The 21,276-nt window shown below is 42.9% G+C and overlaps 2 protein-coding genes across 4 annotated transcripts in view; one reads left to right on the forward strand and one right to left on the reverse strand.

Annotated features, from left to right (window-relative positions):
* The window catches only part of LOC139385222 (coronin-2B), a 78,873-nt gene extending 74,067 nt beyond the window's left edge, over nucleotides 1–4,806 (forward strand). For both annotated transcript variants that reach the window (XM_071130337.1, XM_071130338.1), the window contains exons 9-13: nucleotides 716–828; nucleotides 1,090–1,180; nucleotides 1,437–1,576; nucleotides 1,946–3,509; nucleotides 3,836–4,806. In XM_071130337.1, the coding sequence (XP_070986438.1) occupies nucleotides 716–828; nucleotides 1,090–1,180; nucleotides 1,437–1,576; nucleotides 1,946–2,086 (485 nt within the window). In that variant the 3' untranslated portion in view covers nucleotides 2,087–3,509; nucleotides 3,836–4,806. The remainder of the gene's footprint in view (nucleotides 1–715; nucleotides 829–1,089; nucleotides 1,181–1,436; nucleotides 1,577–1,945; nucleotides 3,510–3,835) is intronic.
* Nucleotides 4,807–4,976: 170 nt separating this feature from the next.
* LOC139385223 (acidic leucine-rich nuclear phosphoprotein 32 family member A-like) lies at nucleotides 4,977–11,680 on the reverse strand. Of its 2 annotated transcripts, none has more exons than XM_071130339.1 (7): nucleotides 10,175–11,680; nucleotides 7,778–7,927; nucleotides 7,521–7,643; nucleotides 7,027–7,222; nucleotides 6,635–6,747; nucleotides 6,325–6,373; nucleotides 4,977–6,174 (listed from the first exon to the last, which is right to left on the reverse strand). In XM_071130339.1, the coding sequence occupies exons 1-7, from the start codon at nucleotides 10,226–10,228 to the stop codon at nucleotides 6,107–6,109; spliced, it is 753 nt and encodes a 250-aa protein (XP_070986440.1). In that variant the 5' UTR covers nucleotides 10,229–11,680; the 3' UTR covers nucleotides 4,977–6,106. The 2 variants fall into 2 exon arrangements, with proteins under 2 accessions (XP_070986440.1, XP_070986441.1); XM_071130340.1 differs by having other exon boundaries at nucleotides 4,977–6,171; nucleotides 10,175–10,357.
* Between the last annotated feature and the right edge of the window lie 9,596 nt (nucleotides 11,681–21,276).

A 21,276-nucleotide genomic window follows, 5' to 3' on the forward strand; every position in this document is an offset into this window, starting at 1 on the left:
TAATGTTATACAGTAACATCACTATGGTGATGTCTAAGGTAATGTTATTCAGTAGCAGGACTATGGTGATGTTTAAGGTACCTCCATTCCCTCCTCAGGTGTGATGCCTAAGGTAATGTTAAGGTAAGGTAATGGTATACAGTAACATCACTATGGTGATGTCTAAGGTAATGTTATACAGTAACATCACTATAGTGATGTCTAAGGTAATGTTATTCAGTAGCAGGACTATGGTGATATCTAAGATACCTCCATTCCCTCCTCAGGTGTGATGCCTAAGGTAATGTTAAGGTAAGGTAATGTTATACAGTAACATCACTATGGTGATGTCTAAGGTAATGTTATTCAGTAGCAGGACTATGGTGATGTTTAAGGTACCTCCATTCCCTCCTCAGGTGTGATGCCTAAGGTAATGTTAAGGTAAGGTAATGTTATACAGTAATATCACTATAGTGATGTCTAAGGTAATGTTATTCAGTAGCAGGACAATGGTGATGTCTAAGGTAATGTTATACAGTAACATCACTATAGTGACATCTAAGGTAATGTTATTCAGTAGCAGGACTATGGTGATATCTAAGGTACCTCCATTCCCTCCTCAGGTGTGATGCCTAAGGTAATGTTATACAGTAACATCACTATGGTGATGTCTAAGGTAATGTTATTCAGTAGCAGGACTATGGTGATGTTTAAGGTACCTCCATTCCCTCCTCAGGTGTGATGCCTAAGCATGGGCTGGACGTAACGGCCTGCGAGGTGTTTCGCTTCTACAAGCTGGTGACGCTGAAGGGGCTGATCGAGCCCATCTCCATGATAGTACCAAGGAGGGTCAGTGTCAGTGGGGATGCCCTTCTCCCTCTCACTTCATATAGCAGTGTTTCTCGATCCATTCCTGGAAGACCTTAGGGTGTGTGCAAATATTTGTTACAGCCCTGCACTAACACACCTCATTCATCTTATCCAGGGCAGTTGAATCAGATTACATGTTGAATCAGTGCAGGGTCGGAACAAACATGTGCACCCTTGGGAATAAACAGAGATTTTAAAGTATTGGAACATGCTCTCAGTCTGTCTCTCCTGGTGTTGCAGTCAGAGACGTACCAGGAGGACATCTATCCAATGACGGCAGGGACCGAGCCTGCCCTCTCAGCCAATGACTGGTTGAGTGGTATCAACCGAGGTACAGTGCATGCCACATGTATCTGTAGTCTGAATATTCAGTACACCTTATGATATAGTCCTAGTAGTGGGAGAGGAAATGTTTACATCAATATATAGTGTGTGTGTAGTGTACATAGCACATTTTCATGAAGTTTGTGTGTGTGTGTGTGTGTGTGTGTGTGTGTGTGTGTGTGTGTGTGTGTGTGTGTGTGTGTGTGTGTGTGTGTGTGTGTGTGTGTGTGTGCGTGCGTGCGTGTGTGTGTGTGTGTGTGCAGACCCAGTGTTAATGTCCCTGAAGAAGGGCTATCAGAAGCCCAACCAGCTGGTGTTCAAGGCACCGGTGAAGGAAAAGAAAGGTGTGGTGGTCAACGGCATTGACCTGCTGGAAAACGTGCCACCCAGGACAGAGAATGAGGTGTGTTCATCAGATAACTGTAGATGGAGGTATGGGTGGGTGAATGGATAAATGAAAAGAGAAGGAAGAAGGTTGGTTGGTGGGTGGTGAGTGAGTGTATTAAACACTACTTGGAATGGGGTGCAAATGCTCAAATGACTTCCTGAGCACAATTACAGACTATGGTCTATAGCCTGTTATCTTTGTGGACCTGATCCCTCTATTCTGTAGTTCCTGGGGATGTTCTACAGGACGCTATGTGACCCTGACCCCTCTATTCTGTAGTTCCTGGGGATGTTCTACAGGACGCTATGTGACCCCTATTCTGTAGTTCCTGGGGATGTTCTACAGGACGCTATATGACGCTAATCCCTCTGTTCTGTTCTGTAGCTACTGAGGATGTTCTTCAGGCAGCAGGAGGAGCTGAGAAAGCTGAAGGAGGAGCTAAACACCAAGGACGTTAAAATACGCCAGCTGGAGCTGGAACTCAACAACCTGAGGAACGTCAGCCCCGTTGGAAACAATGTCTGACCTCTGATCACCACCATGCCACGTCCAGCGTCCTCCCTCCCTTTCATCGTGTATCATTTGTACTTCCTATTGCAATTGATAATGTAAATACTGATTATAACGTCTGTGTAACAATTTTTGTTATCGATAATGTCATCATATTGACATCACTGTTAAATCCCTCAATTGATAACATAATAACCAACTGGTAATGTAATTTATTGTTATACGATTTTTTTTAAATTCTGTTCGATAGATGTATCCTGATGTCCGGTTTGGTTTCATTATGATTAGATATTACATCATCACTTGCAATACACTCCTCCCCACTATTGCAGAGCACCATCAGTGTATCCCAGGGGTCCTCACACCCCACCTGCCATGTCATGCCATGCCCCTCTGAGTCCACCTGGCAAAGCCTTTGTCATCACCCAGAAATGCCACCCCCAAATCCTCCAACCTCCACCCTGCCATCGCCAGAGACTAACCTGGGGAAAGAGATTGACTTCCCCCTTCTCCACCAATCCTCCCCCATGGTCTACCCACTGCAAACCAACTCACAGCAAAGCTGCAACATCTCAACCTCCCAGTGGAAGAGTCTTCTACTAGTTCCAACTACTGTGGATGATGAGTTTTACAGGAACATGAATGAAGATTAGTTTTACAGGGACATGAATGAAGATGAGTTTTACAGGGACATGAATGAGGATGATGAGTTTTACAGGGACATGAATGAAGATGAGTTTTACAGGGACATGAATGAGGATGATGAGTTTTACAGGGACATGAATGAGGATGATGAGTTTTACAGGGACATGAATGAGGATGATGAGTTTTACAGGGACATGAATGAGGTGTATTTCAAGACAGTTTTTTTTCTTCATCTCCTAAGAATGTGTTGTCTGTAAAAAGCTGCAGCTCTGGCTCAGCCTGGCACACAGCAACCCAGATGTAGTCTTAATGGGCAGTTTGTCTGTCGCCTCAGTCATTCTCTTTAGGATAAGTTTTGTTGGAAAATGTATTATTGTTACTATTTATTTGTCATATTTGATGTTTCTAGCTAACTCGTTATGCAGAAACATTCATCTCATGTCTTTGGGAGAAATCGTGGTCATGAAAATGATGGCTGACACACTTGTGGTTGAATTATGTTTTCAACCAAATGGTGGCAATTTGTCTGAGACCGTATACTCAAACAGATCCTGTATTCTCTTGTTTGAATCGACACCATACTAAAATCTGGTCAATTGGAATATTAGTCGACATGAAATTAGGTTTTGTACGTAACAGTACATCAAACCTGAAATATTAATACAATATTTGTCTTTATACCTTTCAGCTATGAATATTCTATTTCAGAAAGTGACCAACATTGTTAATCTGTGGTGTTCCACATGACCCATTCCTCTCAAGTTAAGACTCTCTGATATTTCCTGTAGTTCAGGTTACCTATACCTGTAGTTCAGGTTACCTATACCTATAGTTCAGGTTACCTATACCTGTAGTTCAGGTTACCTATACCTGTAGTTCAGGTTACCTATACCTGTAGTTCAGGTTACTATACCTGTAGTTCAGGTTACCTATACCTGTAGTTCAGGTTACCTATACCTGTAGTTCAGGTTACCTATACCTGTAGTTCAGGTTACCTATACCTGTAGTTCAGGTTACTATACCTGTAGTTCAGGTTACCTATACCTGTAGTTCAGGTTACTATACCTGTAGATCAGGTTACCTATACCTGTAGTTCAGGTTACTATACCTGTAGTTCAGGTTACCTATACCTGTAGTTCAGGTTACCTATACCTGTAGTTCAGGTTACTATACCTGTAATTCAGGTTACCTATACCTGTAGTTCAGGTTACCTATACCTGTAGTTCAGGTTACCTATACCTGTAGTTCAGGTTACCTATACCTGTAGTTCAGGTTATTATACCTCTAGAGAGGAATCATTATATGTACCATTGTCATAATATTGTCATAATCAGTAACATACTCTGCAGGGGTTGACTGACTAAATTAATGAAACAGCGATATTACTTACACAAGGTAATTATTTACATCTTTACCCCTAACATATACCTTGTAAAGACCCCCCCGTCCCCGTCCCCCGTCCCCTCAAATGTTATACTGCAATCCTTATCCAATGAAGACACCTAGGAAACAAATGTAGGTAGAGTAGCGTGGTTGCCAGGTGTTTCATTTTGCTTTAGCCAACTCCCCAGGCATTCGTTGTCATGCCATATGGACATGGGAGAAGTTGCCTTAAGCTCTAACAGGTGTGGGTGGCTAGCACCAGGCTATAGGCACAGCACCCGGTGGGCATCTAGACTGGCAACAGTGAAGGTGAACATGGTGGATAAGGTCAGGTCAGCCCGTAGAGAATGACAGAGGTCTCAAGTGGCCTAAAGGAGGGGATTCACAGTGTGTTGCTCTGGTGAACACACAGCAGTATGCAAGGTGAGTGAAAAGCGCTGCAGTATTGTTGGAATGGGAGGATAACAAACCATTTGGTGGAGATGATGATGATGGCCTGTAGGTGTAGTAAATATTGGTCGATAACCATCTAAATGCCTAGTTGTACTATGTGCTGATGAAACTGTGCAGAATGACAATTCTCTCAGAAAGACAGAACTGTGTACTGGGTCAGTTAGCCTACAGTACATCCTGTTTCAACTCATTGATCTACAAGTCCCAACAACTAATATCAATTTGTCAAGTTAATACAATGAGTGGATAAACCAGATGATTCCCTTTCAGCATGAACTACCTGGGTTCTCCACATGATGTCAGTAGTAGGCTGCAGTACATTAGGAAGCAGGTACAAGGTAGCACAACCATCTGGGATGATCAAAAATGCTGTCAACTATTAGATGACGATGTAAGCAATTCAAAAAAGACCACAAACCACAACTTGTATAAAAAAAAATATTTATTGAAGTGAAAGGGAGGAAATCAAAAGTTTGTCTCATGGTAAGGAATTAGCTTTGATGACAGTGGGTTAAACATGTAAGGGGAACATGACTGAGGTAGGTCTATCTGACCATGAACTGCCCTATGGTTTAAGAAAAGAAAATGCAAAAGGTGTTTTCTTTGCACATTGCCCAGCGGTGTCTTATATAGGTGGGGAACGAAGATGGACTCGAAGAGTTGGACAGCAATAACAAATTTGGATTCAGTGAGTATTTCTGTGAATATAATTTGGTGAAAATGGAAATCGTGTACCAGATTCAATTAGCCTATTTTAGGGTACGGCTGCACAGATATTCTATATCTTACTACAGTTCATCGTTACAATTAATTAAGTGTAAATGTCTGCCATTATCAAAGAGTAATAGAAAAAAAAATAGATTTGATCAGTATTTACAAATAACAGGTCATTTCCAAACTATCAAAGCTAGGGGTTAAGGAGAAGCATTGTGACAAAGGCAGACATTCTTTACTCTGCTTAAAAAGATGCCCTGTATACAGGCCATTCTATGAACGTTTAAACACCCTTTCCATGATGAAAACAGCACATACAATGATACACGGATGACACCACAAAACGCTTCATGTACACTGAAAGAAAAAGACAGCGAATAAGAAAAGGGTATAGGAAACTGTCATACTTGAAATCCAGTAGTCGACTTTAAAATCTATTTCAGACATGCACTTCTAAAAGGTTTTTTGGTAAGTTTGTCTCTTTAAATACATAAATCATCATCAGAAATCTGTTTACACAGAAGGTATCAATATCACTGAGAAAACAAAACCTTTACAAAGGTTAGAGCTAATAATAATATTGGACTTTTAGGAAATGTTTTCTTCTGCCCTTCCAGTGGTTTGCAGGGGACAGATATGACTAGAATACAAGGAATCAAAAAAGGTACAAAAACTAAATTATAAGAAAAAAAATAATCAAATGTCAACTTGTTTCCTTCCACCAACCCTTTACCCAGCTGGCCCATGACACTACCCATGCCTACTGCAATATATGACAACTGACAAATACAGAGGGTTAAAACAGTCTGATCAGAACATAGCTTGGTGGTGAGCACATCTTCAGTCATCTTCCTCCTCCTCTGCTTCCTCGTCTAGATCCCTTTTCCTCTTCAGACCTCGCTCCTCTTCTAGGAAAACAAGTCAATGGTCACAACAGGAAAGCATTCAGTTTGGTTAAGTAGACGTGTTATTTTTTAAATCAGTCCCAATATCAAAGCTACACACGATACTGTGACCTTGTGCATTTGGTGACAGCAGTGAGATTCCACCACACTCACCTTCGTTATCCTCATCACTCTCCTTGCCGTCCAACTCCTCCTCTTCCTCCTAAGAGGAGACAAATGCAGATCAGAATCTCCCTTGTCATGTGCCCTGGGTCATATTCAAATAATGATGTCACAGTGCAGTGGTTGAGATGCACCTTGTGGTTAGTAAACATCAGCCCAGTCTGCATCACTTTAAGGAAGGTATAAGATCATTTTGTGTGGCCCTTTGTTCATTTATTTTTTTATTGTAAATCATTGAACTTATCATGCAGGCGTCGATCAAGATAAAAGTATCATTGCAGCCCCATCCTTAAAGTCTCACCTCTCCACTTAGGTCCTCCTCTTCCTCTTCTTCACCTTCCTCCTCGTCATCATCCTCCTCTTTTCTTGGTGGGGCATCTTCATCCTCATCCTCATCCTCCTCCTCGTCTACCTCTGCAGTTGAAAATATAATTAGCCTATTAAGGTGATCAAAAAAATGCATAAGGGCCACTACAACGTTACAATAGTTATAATGCAACTCATTCACTGCAGCCACTTGGTATAATACCGTGTTACAAAAGGAATCGTTGAACAACAACATGAACATAATTACCATTAGAAAAACACAAAGGTCATGTCAGAGCTCTATGGGTTCATATCCATCTGTCAAATCACAGCCCAATCAGAATATTATTTACCAACATTTTAAATAGTGTGGATCTTAAATCGTACCGTCACTGTCATCGTCATCATCCAGTCCCTCCACATAGGCCTCTGTGTCCGAATCCGGCGCCTCCTTGTCGTCTTTGTCATAGCCGTCGAGGTACGTCAACTGGGGGAGGAGCTTGAACACGTTGTCTCTGTAGTCGTTGAGGTTGGTCACCTCGCAGTTGAACAAGTCTAAGCTTTTGAGGGTCTCTAATTTTTTCTGTGAAAGAAGAGAAGTCTTGATGATGAAATATGAATATTTAGGCTTAGTTTGTTTTCTTTAATACTGACTACTCTAACTAGATTAAAATATACACTATGGAGGTTTAGTTGCTAATTGTTTACCTCAAAGCTTTACATATAAGTTATGGAGGTACATTTGATGAATGAGGTATTTTCTGGACAACGTTATGTCCATTTAGGGTTCCCTTTCAGACCCAATAGCACCTTGAGGCAAGAGTTCAGTATAGTATATATACACACAGAGCTACTACGTTGTCATGACACCCGCTGCATACCAGAGGTTCTATCGTGCTGAGGTCTTTCATTTTGTTGCCACTGAGGTTTAGGTGTGTGAGGTTTGGACATTTCTCCGCCAGTACGTCCAGCCCACCTGAGATCCTGTTGTCGCTGAGTTCAAGCTGAGGAGAAAACGATGCAACAACTGTATGAGCAGAGTAATCATAACATAACATCCATAAAACAGATTTTCACAAAGTGCTAATAGCATGGCAACAATAATACTTTTGTTAAATTTTTTTTTTAGAAAACCAACTTTTTTCAGCTTGTTCAGCTTCGGCAAGTTGGAGACCGACGTCAGCCCAACGTTGATTGTGCTTAGAAATTCCAACTCTTCAAATTCATCTGTGAGGCCCTCAATTTTGCCTTCGTTTGAGCGACAGTTATCAAGCACCAGTTCTTTCACCTGGAAAACAAGAGGAATAAGAAATGTAAAGTGATTCTTTACTCCAAATCTGTAACTACAGTGTGTCTGTAGTTTGAGGGAGGGCGGTCCCAAAGCAACAGAGTCTGCAGAAAGCTATATTTGACAGCAGAGGAGGCTGGTGGTAGGAGCTATAGGAGGACGGGCTCATTGGAATGGCCGGAACGGAACGCTATCAAACTCTGCTCCACTTATTCCAATCCAATGAGCCCGTCCTGCTATAGCACTTCCTACCAGCCTCCTCTGGCACTGGTCTAGTGCAGAAAATGTTACATAACAGATGGTATGTGTTGCTTGAGCTTAAATGAATTGATCATTTATTAAACATCTGGGTGGTAGTTTCAGGTAACTTGTTTGTTCCACGGATCACTATTTGGTAAATACATGGAGGTGATTTCTCACAGGAACGTACATGTAATAATGTAGTAATACACATTTAGATTGAACTCACTTTAAACATATCTGATTGATATGATAGTACCCAGCTTGTACACTCCTCTGCAATTCACACATTTTGGGGACACAATGCAGACTAATGTTTTGCACAGGACTCACCCGGATTCTCATTAGTGTCCTAAAAGGACAATGACCAATATTCATATTTTAAAATTGGTGCCGCTGCTTGTATTCCATTGCCATAGTCCCACAAATTAACCCAACCAGCCCATAGGCAAAACACAGACACCTCTGGTATATTAAATTTGCCATGAAAACAACTTCTGTTGAAATTAACATTATGCTGAGTGGACACCATTGGCATTATATTATACCCTGGATGAGACCATCTGTGCTGCTGGTGAGAGCCAAATCCGCAAATTATGCACGTACTACGCACGTAACAAATTCGACTAAATGGGGGGTAAACTACGCACAATGATCGACGTGTGGGTGTATTTGTCGATTTTCATTGCTCTAAAAGCGAAAACAACCTGCTACGAGTCGTGCAATGGGTCATCAAGCGAGTAGGAGGGGCTGCCGATTGGAAGTTGGCTGGGTTGGCAGCAGGCGTAAGAAAACCAATCGTTACATTATGGCTTTACTCATAAAGAGTTGACGATTTGGATTGTAGCCTACTGCAATATGTTTAAAGGTATGCAGGAAAAAGTTGTTATCGTTCGTGTTAAATGAACGCACAGCAACGTACACGGTATCTTCGATAGAAACCATTGCCTTTGTTTCTCGGTAAAATGGCGGCTTGTCCTAGATCTTGAAACTGGAGCACCGCAGCCCGAAATTGCCTGTCGGTTTTTATGTGCTTAGCTTGACAGAAAATTATTCTCTCTTGTTTGATACTGAAACCAGGGTCAAACTCATCGTTTTTCAAGTGAGAATCCAAGCATGCGAATAGCCTATGCAACCAAACGAGTTATAATGTAAAACATTGTAACATGCTTTTGGGATTCTTATTCGGCAATAGTCTGTCAATGCATGATATTCTCTGAATGTGCACCTTGTTTAGAATATGAGCCGAGATAATGTTTGACACGTGATAACCTGCACTAAAATCCTAGGACGGACAAAACCTTTTCATTGCGGTTTAAATTAGTTGTGTAGGCTATGTACTTAACGTCAATAAGACCTAGGGTGTTATAACAAATACAAAAAGTAGGCCTAGCCTACCATGCACGGTAAATATAGCCTTCCCAACGAACGATACACACGTCTATTTGACAGTCTAGGAATTAGCCTATCTTTGGATAAACAATCCGTAGGCAGACCAGATCGGTTACCAAACCATTTCCAATAGGTATAGCCTGTGCTGCGTAATAAGTTGTGAGCGAGCAATCGCCAGGGTACAAAAATCAAGGACATTGTGTAGCCTATGCATGCGCTAAAATAGTAACGTTAATTGTATGAGAACTGACAATGAATTAGCTGAAAAGAGGCTATGAATGCGCCTTGTTGATGGGAAGGAAAAGGGCGCGTTCAGGACGTTCAGTTACCATTAGGCAATATGGCTCACGCTTGCCTTTTAAATACAGATATGAAAATTAGGTGTATTGGTGCATTATCACCAACTGCACGTCCAGACATGCTTCCTTCTAGTCGTTTTAAGTTGGCTACGAAGTCTAGAGCGGCAATTACGGTGATAAATATCAGCAACAATGTAACACAAACTGCTCCGGTGAAGGCAACATTGCTAACTCACGAAAAAAAACTTTGTAACCCTTTGCATATCACACCATCATTAAAACAATTGCAAACAATACGATCTCAACGTTAGCTTACATCAGATGGCGTGCGATTCCGCAATTCTAGATGAATTCTTTTCTTCATATCCATCTTGAGAAAACCAGTCCACCGATTTTATAAACAAAGTATACAGACGTAAAAGTATTTTTTTTTACTGAAATTGCAACTACTACTCCTTGAACAGACTGCTGTTGTTCATTCAAACTTGATCTCCTCGGTAGGCGGGAATGTGAGTTGGGATTGTCGTCACCATTGACCAATTACAATCGCCAACAAAAAGGGGGACAGGATTTACAAAAGATCACCCACCAATAAAAGGCGATTATAAAATTGGGTGGGGTTTTCTACACAATGTTTGGTTGTATGTTCAGTATTTAAGTTGACATCCAAAGTATGTACACATCAACATTTAAAAATCTGTCCATCAGGATTTACTTAGCACACAGCTAAATGATGAAATGTGGCTTAATAGTGAGGATCCTCCTTAGCAATTCATTTAGATATTGTCAAAATGTTGCCTTAATTTTGAAGTAGGTTATGGACACCTTCAATGATGGTCTAATTACGCACGCAGGTGCGGTGCTTAAAACCTTTCAATCGACGTTTTTGACATCTTCCTCATTTTATCATTGTGAGTTTCGGCGAGTCTGCTGCCAACATCATTTTGGCTTTGGGCCTTGGCCACAACATCATAATTATATAAGTACGCCGTTATGCACTAGACCCATGGAAAACTCAAAGCCCCGTTTCCCTACACAGGCTAATGAAGAACGAGCAGCATGCAACTGCGGCAACATCTGGTGACTTGTAAGCCTAGCCGTAGTGGTTTATGCATAGCCAAACTCCTGTTTTTTTATATCCAAGAATGTGTGGAATGCAGGATTGTCGCCACCAAAATGTATTGACACGCCGAAACCACTCACACATTACAAAGTGGTCGCATCAGAGACCCCCATTGCCGCCATTACATGTGCAGGGTTGAAACAATGGTCTCACCACATATCCCAACCAACTACTGCAATTGTGTAGGTAGGCTACAATAGGCTACATTGACTTCCGCATCTCTTATGAACCAACAATCATGCATTGGTGATGGAGAAAAACAAGGTCACCTGACTTGGCTACGCCGGCGCCATCTTGCCAGCAAAATGCAATACAGTGAAATGTAATTTATTGATGATTAAAACGAACAAAAATCATTAACATTACCTATCATTGAGGTCAGTTCTGTATGGCGCTCCGACATTGCTTTAAAAAGCATGGAAAACGTAAAGCTTTGCGCGCTACTAATTGTTTTTCTCAAATGCACCGACTTTGCTGGCTGAGAGAACACATTTGATGAGAATCTGTCGCTCATGTCATGTACATTTCAGGTAATTTCGTTCTCGACAGTCTTCTTCCACTTTCCTGGCCAGTTTCCGCACCGTGCCTGCAGGATCATTTGGAACCATTTTTGGGTATTGCTGTTTGTCGCATTTGCCAGCACCATATTTCCGCTGGGTGTGTCCCTCTGACTATATGCCCTTGTTCTGCCTTGAATGTGAGAAGAGAACTGCATACTGCGTGTTTCTTGTGCGCAGAGCAGTTTTCCACGTCGCTCGACCTTTCCCGCAACCATCTCTCCCTCCCTTGCTCTGAATCGAGCTCAAACTCAAACATTTCCGCTTGAGACTAGGGGAATAGGCAGGCTCGTTTGTAGGAAAATAGCAATATCAGGTAACTATCAGGTCAGGTTGCTCTGATGATGTGTACATTTGTAGCAACATCGTATTATTATCATGCCGTTTCATAGTAGCTTACTTTTGTAAATGCATTACAAAAAGCCTACTTGCCTATGAAGAGGAGTGGCCGGTTTTGGTTACACGAGTAATATGTTTCTTAATAGAGCTAACACTTATGTAGCTAAGGCTAAACTGTACCCAAACATTCTCATTTCTAGGCTTCAATTACTTAACAGTATAACTCCAGTAGGCTACTTTGTAGGAATGACCTTGTTACTACACAGGTATACGACAATTGGAGGAAATGTAAAGTGCATTCACAGGCATACATAATGCAGCCTGTATGCTATCTTTAACGGCACTCTCTCATCTATTTTGGTTTGAACTGAAACAACGTTACAGGAGTAGCCCCCTGGCACAATATGAATACAGGTTGAATGGTGGCCTAGAGTTAACAAATAAACATTTACGAGTACTACGTGTGTATGAATAAAAGATGCCACTTCCCAAATGTAATGTTTTAATTCCAAAGGCCCAGATGCATTGCAGTCCTTCCTCCTACCTAACAGGTAATATAACTGAGTGTGATGTGGTCGTTTTGATTCAAGTTGATTCAGGATCTACACAAAGACAGTTTTGTAGCCTATGGGCCTATGCTAAGAGTTTGGGATATTTCGTTTTTTACATAGGCCTAGTTGTCATGTTGCAACTAGCTTGACTAGATAGCATTTGCTTAGGCTGTTCAGTCACAGCTCCACACCATTGCCATCTAGTGGTGGATACAGTGCCTTGCCTACTTTATTTCTATGTAGCAGACAGGCAGCATTACTTAATTATTATATATCAGCAGGGTATGATATTTCTTATATAAGAGCTGGAAACACCAGAAGGAAATGTGCCAGCCCAGTATGGCTGCAAGAGCACACCTTTAAATTGTTGGGGGTAACATAGCAATTATTGGAGGATGATGCAGCCATGTGTTTTTATTTAACCAGGCAAGTCAGTTAAGAACAAATTCTTATTTACAATGACGGCCTACCACGGCCAAACCCGGACGATGCTGGGCCAATTGTGGGCTGCCCTATGGGACTTCCAATCACAGCCGGTTGTGATACAGCCTGGAATCGAAGCAGGGTCTGTAGTGACGCCTCTAGCACTGAGATGCAGTGCCATGGATCGTTGAACCAGGGTCTGTAGTGACGCCTCTAGCACTGAGATGCAGTGGTGCCTTAGACCATTGAACCAGGGTCTGTAGTGACGCTTCTAGCACTGAGATGCAGTGGTGCCGTAGACCACTGCGCCACCCGGGAGCCTCTCTTCTGGTAAAACTTATTTTACTACAACAGTATACTTTGTCAGGCCTCAATATGTTCAGAACTATTCTCTACCCTAAGGTTTTAAAGTTGACCTGCTGGCTTAAAAAATACTTTAACTCTAAAGTGGATTTTTTTTAAATCCAGAAATCAGAGACATTTCACACATAAGGTTTAAAAATGAACAATCTTTCACTTTGAAAGTATGTTGTCCTTTTTATGCACTAGACCAGTGGTTCCCGACACTTTTCAGTTACTGTACCACCAACTGAATTCTGCTCTGCCTGGAGTACCCCTGAAGTACCCTTTCATGTGCATTTTACCAGTAAGCCTATGGTCTCATGAGTCTTCTCAAGTACCCCCTGTGGATAGACCAGGTACCCCCAGGGGTCCTAGTAGCCTTGTTTGAGAACCACTGCACTATACCATATGTAAGGATTATTTCTATCCACTAGATGGTACCTTAGGGTAGAGAATAGTTTTGAACATAATGAGACCTGACAAAGTATAATGTTGTAGTAAAATAATGTTACCAGCAGAGGGGGGTGTTGATGAGAAAACAAGATTATGGTGAAGTGTCCTTATAAACATATAGAGGGAACACATACCCCAAAACATTTGTGAGGAGCTGACCAACGGAAACAAAGTCACACACTATGTATAGTCTACTATCAAACATGTAATGTTGGTAACCAGGGAAAGTGAAGTGTTCTGCAAATTATCATTCAGTACATTTAGAAATGTCCAAATGAATGACATAGTGTAAGATGATCAATTCTATAAATATTGGATCCTATGTCAGAAGATAAAGTTGCTAATTTTGAGGCATAACACTAATGTCACTTCCTTGTATATTTTGATAGTTATAACCTAAGGCTTGGGGTATCAGTGGACTGTTCCTCATACCAACGTGGGATCCAGAGTTTGACTAAATGGCACAAAGATAATCTGCGGTTGCCGGTTTGAGTCCCCAAGCTGATGGGGGAATCTGGAGGGTCCTTCAAAATCCCATGAGCTAACTACCGCCATTGTGACCTTTAACCCCAGAACTGGTCCAGTCTGTCCCTTGTTCTGACCCCTACTTCTCTATGTGTATATACAGTACTGCATGTGTATGCCCACCTGGGAGAAGGGGATATACAATAGATATTTCTGTTGCAAAATGGACTTATAAAGTTCTCCTATAAGAGGAAAATTCTCTCTGTCCACCACATGTATGGTAGCCTATATTAGAACTATTTGAAGACAACAAATCTTCTGACCCCTATTTTGCTAAATAATTAGCTGAGGATCCTCTTCTGCTAAATTCAAGTGATGTGCATATCTGAGAACAATGGTAGGAGCCAGGAGAAGGTTCTACGGTTCACGGTGTAACTCAAGTTGCTCTACATTCATTATTCATATTAATTGATTCTGGCAGTTTTGAGGACAGCGCCTTGTAATGCAACACCCATGGAGGACAGGGATGAGAAATGCACACTAATTTCCTTTGACATGCATACTAAAGAGCCCATTTAATAGTCACACGACGAACTGGCACACATGACCCTAGTGAAAGGAAATGTACATCTTATAGTGCAATGGTTATAAACCCACTACCCCAGTGAATGTTGTCCAGTTCTCTTGTTTTTGTTTAAATTTATACATCTCCCTATCACGGCTCAGGAGAAGACCCAAATGCAGACCGTTTCAAAGTAACAACAGTTTATTACACAAACGGGGGCAGGCCAACGACAGGCCAAGGGCAGGCAGAGGTCAGTAAATCCAGAACAGAGTCCGAAAGGTACAGAACGGCAAGCAGGATGGTCAAAAACTGGGAAAGCTGGAAAACAAACTAGTACAAGACAGACACATGGAAAACTCACTGGTAGGCTTGACAAAACAAAACAAACTGGTGACAGACAGAACACAGGTATAAATACATTGGGGATAATGGGGAAGATGGGTGACACCTGGAGGGGGGTGGAGACAAGCACAAATACAGGTGAAACAGATCAGGGTGTGACACCCAAAGCAGCTGCAATTAGGTTTACTAAATCATTATTTTGAAAGCATCATTATTCAGAACAATTGATTATAATCTATTGTATGTTACCAAGGTGTCACATCCTGATCTTTGTGCTGGTCTCCACCCCCTCCAGGTGTCGCCCATCTTCCCAATTATCCCCAGCGTATTTATACCTGTGTTCTCAGTCTGTTGCCATTTTGTCTTGTCAAGCCTATCGGTGTGTTTTTCCCCTGTGTTCTTGATTTTTCTGGTCTCTGTTTTCTAGACCTCCCTGTTCTGCCCTGACACTGACCCTGCCCGGCTGCCCTGACACTGAGTCCGCCTGTCTGACCATTCAGCCTGCCCAACCCCCTGTACCTTTCGGACTCTGACCTAGTTAATGAACTTCTGCCTGTCTTTGACCTACCTATTGCCTGCCCCTTCTATTCTAATAAATATCAGAGACTCTAACCATCTGCATCTGGGTCTCGCCCTGTGTCGTTACACAAGGTCTACATATTATATGGATACCCCCTGTACTTTTCAGGAATGGGGGCACAAGGCCTTGTAGAACCACGTCTCTATCTGTTATATGGATGTTGGGGAATATCGGTGTGTTCAGCCTATTTTGATGAATACTTTACATCCCATCACTCTGGCATCAAGGTGGCTCCTCTTGCTAGATGCCGGTGGGCTGGCATATCACTGAAAAGTCCAGAGCAACATTTGTCATTTGCTGGTGACATTACAATACAGCAGCACCCACATCTATCTGGGTAACCAGTGTTGTTATATTCTCACCTAATCAAATAGCAGCCTCTGGAGATCTGCCAGTAGCACACAGGCACCACAACCCACATTCTCAATCAAACTATCGCCCAAGTTTCAATCAAACTATAGGCCAAGTCTCTATCAAACTATAGGCCAAGTCTCTATCAAACTATAGCCCAAGTTTCAATCAAACTATAGCCCAAGTCTCAATCAAACTATAGCCCAAGTCTCAATCAAACTATAGCCCAAGTCTCAATCAAACTATAGCCCAAGTCTCAATCAAACTATAGCCCAAGTCTCAATCAAACTATAGATAGTAGATAGCAGTGATTGTAGGAGAGGTGTGTGTAGAGGTAGTAGATAACAGTGATTGTAGGAAAGGTGTGTATAGAGGTAGTAGATAACAGTGATTGTAGGAGAGGTGTGTATAGAGGGAGTAGATAACAGTGATTGCAGGAGAGGTGTGAGAGGTGTAACAGTGATTGTAGGAGAGGTGTGTATAGAGGTAGTAGATAACAGTGATTGTAGGAGAGGTGTGTATAGAGGTAGTAGATAACAGTGATTGTAGGAGAGGTGTGTATAGAGGTAGTAGATAACAGTGATTGTAGGAGAGGTGTGTATAGAGGTAGTAGATAACAGTGATTGTAGGAGAGGTGTGTATAGAGGTAGATAACAGTGATTGTAGGAGAGGTGTGAAAGAGGCCTGCTCCTCTCACCTCTTTTGGTGTGAAAGAGGCCTGCTCCTCTCACCTCTTTTGGTGTGAAAGAGGCCTGCTCCTCTCACCTCTTTTGGTGTGAAAGAGGCCTGCTCCTCTCACCTCTTTTGGTGTGAAAGAGGCCTGCTCCTCTCACCGCTTTAGGTGTGAAAGAGGCCTGCTCCTCTCACCGCTTTAGGTGTGAAAGAGGCCTGCTCCTCTCACCGATTTAGGTGTGAAAGAGGCCTGCTCCTCTCACCTCTTTTGGTGTGAAAGAGGCCTGCTCCTCTCACCGATTTAGGTGTGAAAGAGGCCTGCTCCTCTCACCTCTTTTGGTGTGAAAGAGGCCTGCTCCTCTCACCTCTTTTGGTGTGAAAGAGGCCTGCTCCTCTCACCTCTTTTGGTGTGAAAGAGGCCTGCTCCTCTCACCACTTTAGGTGTGAAAGAGGCCTACTCTCACCTCTTTTGGTGTGAAAGAGGCCTGCTCCTCTCACCGCTTTTGGTGTGAAAGAGGCCTACTCTCACCTCTTTTGGTGTGAAAGAGGCCTACTCCCACCTCTTTTGGTGTGAAAGAGGCCTGCTCCTCTCACCGCTTTAGGTGTGAAAGAGGCCTACTCTCACCTCTTTTGGTGTGAAAGAGGCCTACTCTCACCTCTTTTGGTGTGAAAGAGGCCTGCTCCTCTCACCGCTTTAGGTGTGAAAGAGGCCTGCTCCTCTCAACGCTTTTGGTGTGAAAGAGGCCTACTTACCTCTTTTGGTGTGACCATTTCCCCAAACCTTCCCTTTAATATTTTAATCAATATAATAATAGGAATGAGGGCCAGGCGTGTAAACACCATTAAAATGCTCTGGTATTAAAGGGGCTTTCCTGATTTGCATGGCTTCTCCCTGTGTTATATTTTCACTGACAGACTTAATTTGCATAATTTCAATTATCTTCTATTAAAAGGAGCCGAACTTTGCCAAACCACAATAACCTTCTCTTTTTAATTCATTAATTAATTCCCCCACACTCTAAAAAAACAGACGTACCACTCTCAATCTGTGTTGGCGTAATGTACAGTGCATGAAATTTTTCAGACTGCTTCACTTTTTTCCACATTTTGTTACGTCACAGCCTTATTCTAAAATTGATAAAATCGTTTTTTCCCCATCATCAACCTACACATAATGCCCCATAATGACAAAGCAAAAACAAGTTTTAAGATTTTTTTGCAAATTGATGGAAAGAAAATCTGAAATATGATATTTACATATAGTAAGTATTCAGACCCTTTACTCAGTACTTTGTTGAAGCACCTTTGGCAGCGATTACAGTCTTGAGTCATCTTGGGTAAGACACTACAGGCTTGGCACACCTGTATTTGGGGAGTTTCTCCTCTCAAGCTCTGTCAGGTTGGATGGAGAGAGTCGCTGCACAGCTATCTTCAGGTCTCTCCAGTGATGTTCGATCGGGTTCAAGTCCAGGCTCAAGCTGGGCCACTCAAGAACATTCAGAGACTTGTCCCGAAGCCACTCCTGCATTGTTTTGGCTGTGTGCTTAGGGTCATTGTTCTGTTGGAAGGTGAACCTTCGCCCCAGTCTGAGGTCCTATGTGCTCTGTAGCAGGTTTTCATCAAGGATCTCTTTGTACTCTGCTCCGTTTGTCTTTCCCTCGATCCTGACTATTCTCCCAGTCCCTGCCACTGAAAAACACCCCCACAGCATGACGGTGCCACCACCTTTAAGTGCTTTTTGGTAAACTCCGAGCGGGTTACTGAGGAGTGGCTTCCGCCTGGCCACTCTACCATAAAGGCCTGATTGGTGAAGTGTCCTTCTGGAAGGTTCCCCCATCTTCACAGAGGAACTATGGAGCTCTGTCAGAGTGACCATTGAGGCCTCCCGAGTGGCGCAGCAATCCAAGGCACTAGAGGCGTCACTACAGACCCTGTAAATAAGAATTTGTTCTTAACTAACTTAACTTTACCGTAACTAATAAAGGGTAAATTAAAAGGATTGTAAGACTTCCTGGTCACCCTTCTGCCCCAATTTTTTTTGAATTTTTACCCCCAATTGTTAGTAGCTACTATCTTGTCTCATCGCTACAACTCCCGTACGGGCTCGGGAGAGACGAAGGTCGAAAGTCATGCGTCCTCCAATACACAACCCAACCAAGCCGCACTGCTTATTAACACAGTGCGCATCCAACCCGGAAGCCAGCCGCACCAATGTGTCGGAGGAAACATTGTGCACCTGGCGACCTTGGTTAGCGTGCACTGCGCCCGGCCTCCCACAGGAGTTGCTGGTCTCTCCCGAGCCCAGTGCAAGGATATCCCTACCGGCCAAACCCTCCCTAACCCGGACAACGCTAGGCCAATTGACCTCCCGGTCGCGGCCAGTTCCAACAGAGCCTGGGCGCGAACCCAGAGTCTCTGGTGGCACAGCTGGCGCTGCAGTGCAGCACTCTTAACCACTGCGCCACCCGGGAGGCCCCCCAATTGCTCATTTTGGTTGGGCGCCCAGCCCTAGGAAGAGTCTTGGTGGTTCCAAATTTCTTCCATTTAAGAATTATGGAGGCCACTGTGTTCTTGGGACCTTCAATGCTGCAGACATTTTTTGGTACCCCCCAGATCTGTTCCGCGACACAATCCTGTCTGAGAGTTCTATGGACAATTCCTTCGACCTCATGGCTTGGTTTTTGCTCTGACATGCACTGTCAACTGTGGGACCTTATATACACAGGTGTGTGTCTTTCCAAATCATGTCCAATAAATTGAATTTACCACAGGTGGACTCCAATCAAATTGTAGAAACATCTCAAGGATGATCAATGGAAACAAGATGCACCTGAGCTCAATTTTGAGTCTCATAGCAAAGGGTCTGAATACTTATGTAAATAAGCTATTCCTGTTTTTTTTTTTACCTGCAAAAACAGTTTTTTCTTTATCCTTATGGGGTATTGTGTGTAGATTGATGAGATTGATTTTTTAAAGACATTTTAGAATAAGGCTGTAACGTAACAAAATGTGGAAAAAGGGAAGGGGTCTGAATACTTTCTGAATGCACTATTTATCACAGTGGAGTAAGGTTGATTCAGTTAACAGTAGTACTAACCAAGCCTTTTACATCTAAATAACTTATAGAATTAATTATTCAAAGAAACACAGTTACATTTTCTAAGTGGTATCCAGTAGACTTTGAAAAGCTTACCGTGCTATTATTTTTCTTTAGCGATGTTTCTGAGTTTACGTGCAGTTAGGATTCTTGGCGACAATACTTGGAACATTGCCATAGAAGATAGTTCTAATTCATCAGAGAGCTATTTTATGGGCCTCCAGGCTAGTTCCCTACTGGGCTCGGAATCTATTTTAAAACTCATGTTGCTGTAATTCAACAAAATGGGCAGAAGAATGGATTGTGTTTGAGGCTTGAAGCACTGAGACACAGATGGACTCATCTGAAAGACGTGAGGGGGATTTCATATTTTCATTGTCAGCTGACTGAAAAGATCTGGAGGCCATGTTTTATTTAAATTCTTTAATTCTCCTCCCGCTGCCTGTCTGCATAGCTACTGAGAACAGTGAACGTCAGCAGTGAGATCACACCAGTGGAGGCTGCTGAGGGGAGGACGACTCATATTAATGGCTGGAATGGAGTCAATGGAATGGTATCAAACACCTGGAAACCACGTCTTTGATGTCTTTGATACAATTCTATTGAATCCATTGCATGAGTCCATATTATGAGCCGTCCTCCCCTCACCAGCCTCCACTGGATCACACAGTATGGATAACTCTCTATCATCTGTACACAAGCAGTGATAATCCTATTTGACACACCTTCCACCTCATCACCCTGGTTACCGCCTGCCTCGGAAAAACAAACTTCACCACCCCGGTTACCGCCTGCCTCGGAGGAGACAAACTTCATCACCCCGGTTACCGCCTGCCTCGGAGGAGACAAACTTCATCACCCCGGTTACCGCCTGCCTCGGAGGAGACAAACTTCATCACCCCGGTTACCGCCTGCCTCGGAGGAGACAAACTTCATCACCCCGTTTACCGCCTGCCTCAGAGGAGACAAACCAAGGAGCAGCATTTGCATGGTAAATGTGATAGAAGAACACTTCTTTTAATTTTTTTCATTCTCTGCATAAACATGAATCAGGGAGACAGCCTCAGGCAGACACGCCAGTGGTCCTCAGAGACCCAGCCCTCCTCCCGCTGGCAGGCAGGCTGGGCGGGTTAGGCGGGTGGGCCCAGCAGGGTAAAGGATGACTGATCTGAGGAGTAGGAGAAGGACAGACGGCTTTTGAGGAGCTGTGTGAGGCTGCGAAGCCAATCCCCCTGACGCTGACGCCTCTGACGCCTGGATCTCAGAGGCGTCACCCAGGGAGACTAATGGGATACGCTAGTGTAGCAGGCAGCTCTCTGGTTTAACATGCAGTGGATGTGAACTGATTCTAAACACCCACTCACTTCAACAACCCAGCAGCCCAACAGGGACTGAGCTGGTACAGGACAGAACGGAAGCAGGAGACCCAGGCACAGACTTTTTGAGTGTCAGGTTGATGCTGTAGATTAGAGATGAGATTGTGTCCGATAAAGCAGGGTCTTAGTTCATATCTCACAAAGGGCTGCTTCAGCAATTCTGAAATGAAGAAACTGAGATG

Source organism: Oncorhynchus clarkii, chromosome 26, assembly GCF_045791955.1.
Source record: "Oncorhynchus clarkii lewisi isolate Uvic-CL-2024 chromosome 26, UVic_Ocla_1.0, whole genome shotgun sequence".
Classification (NCBI taxonomy): domain Eukaryota; kingdom Metazoa; phylum Chordata; class Actinopteri; order Salmoniformes; family Salmonidae; genus Oncorhynchus; species Oncorhynchus clarkii.

Excerpts from the sequence above, each read along its gene's own strand:
- LOC139385223 (XM_071130339.1), bottom strand. The coding sequence starts at position 10,228 with ATGGATATGAAGAAAAGAATTCATCTAGAATTGCGGAATCGCACGCCA. Across the intron at positions 7,223-7,520 it reads TCAGCACGATAGAACCTCTG|AAAAAATTAGAGACCCTCAA; the intron begins GTATGCAGCGGG and ends CTTCTTTCACAG. Across the intron at positions 6,175-6,324 it reads GAGTGATGAGGATAACGAAG|AAGAGGAGCGAGGTCTGAAG; the intron begins GTGAGTGTGGTG and ends TTGTTTTCCTAG.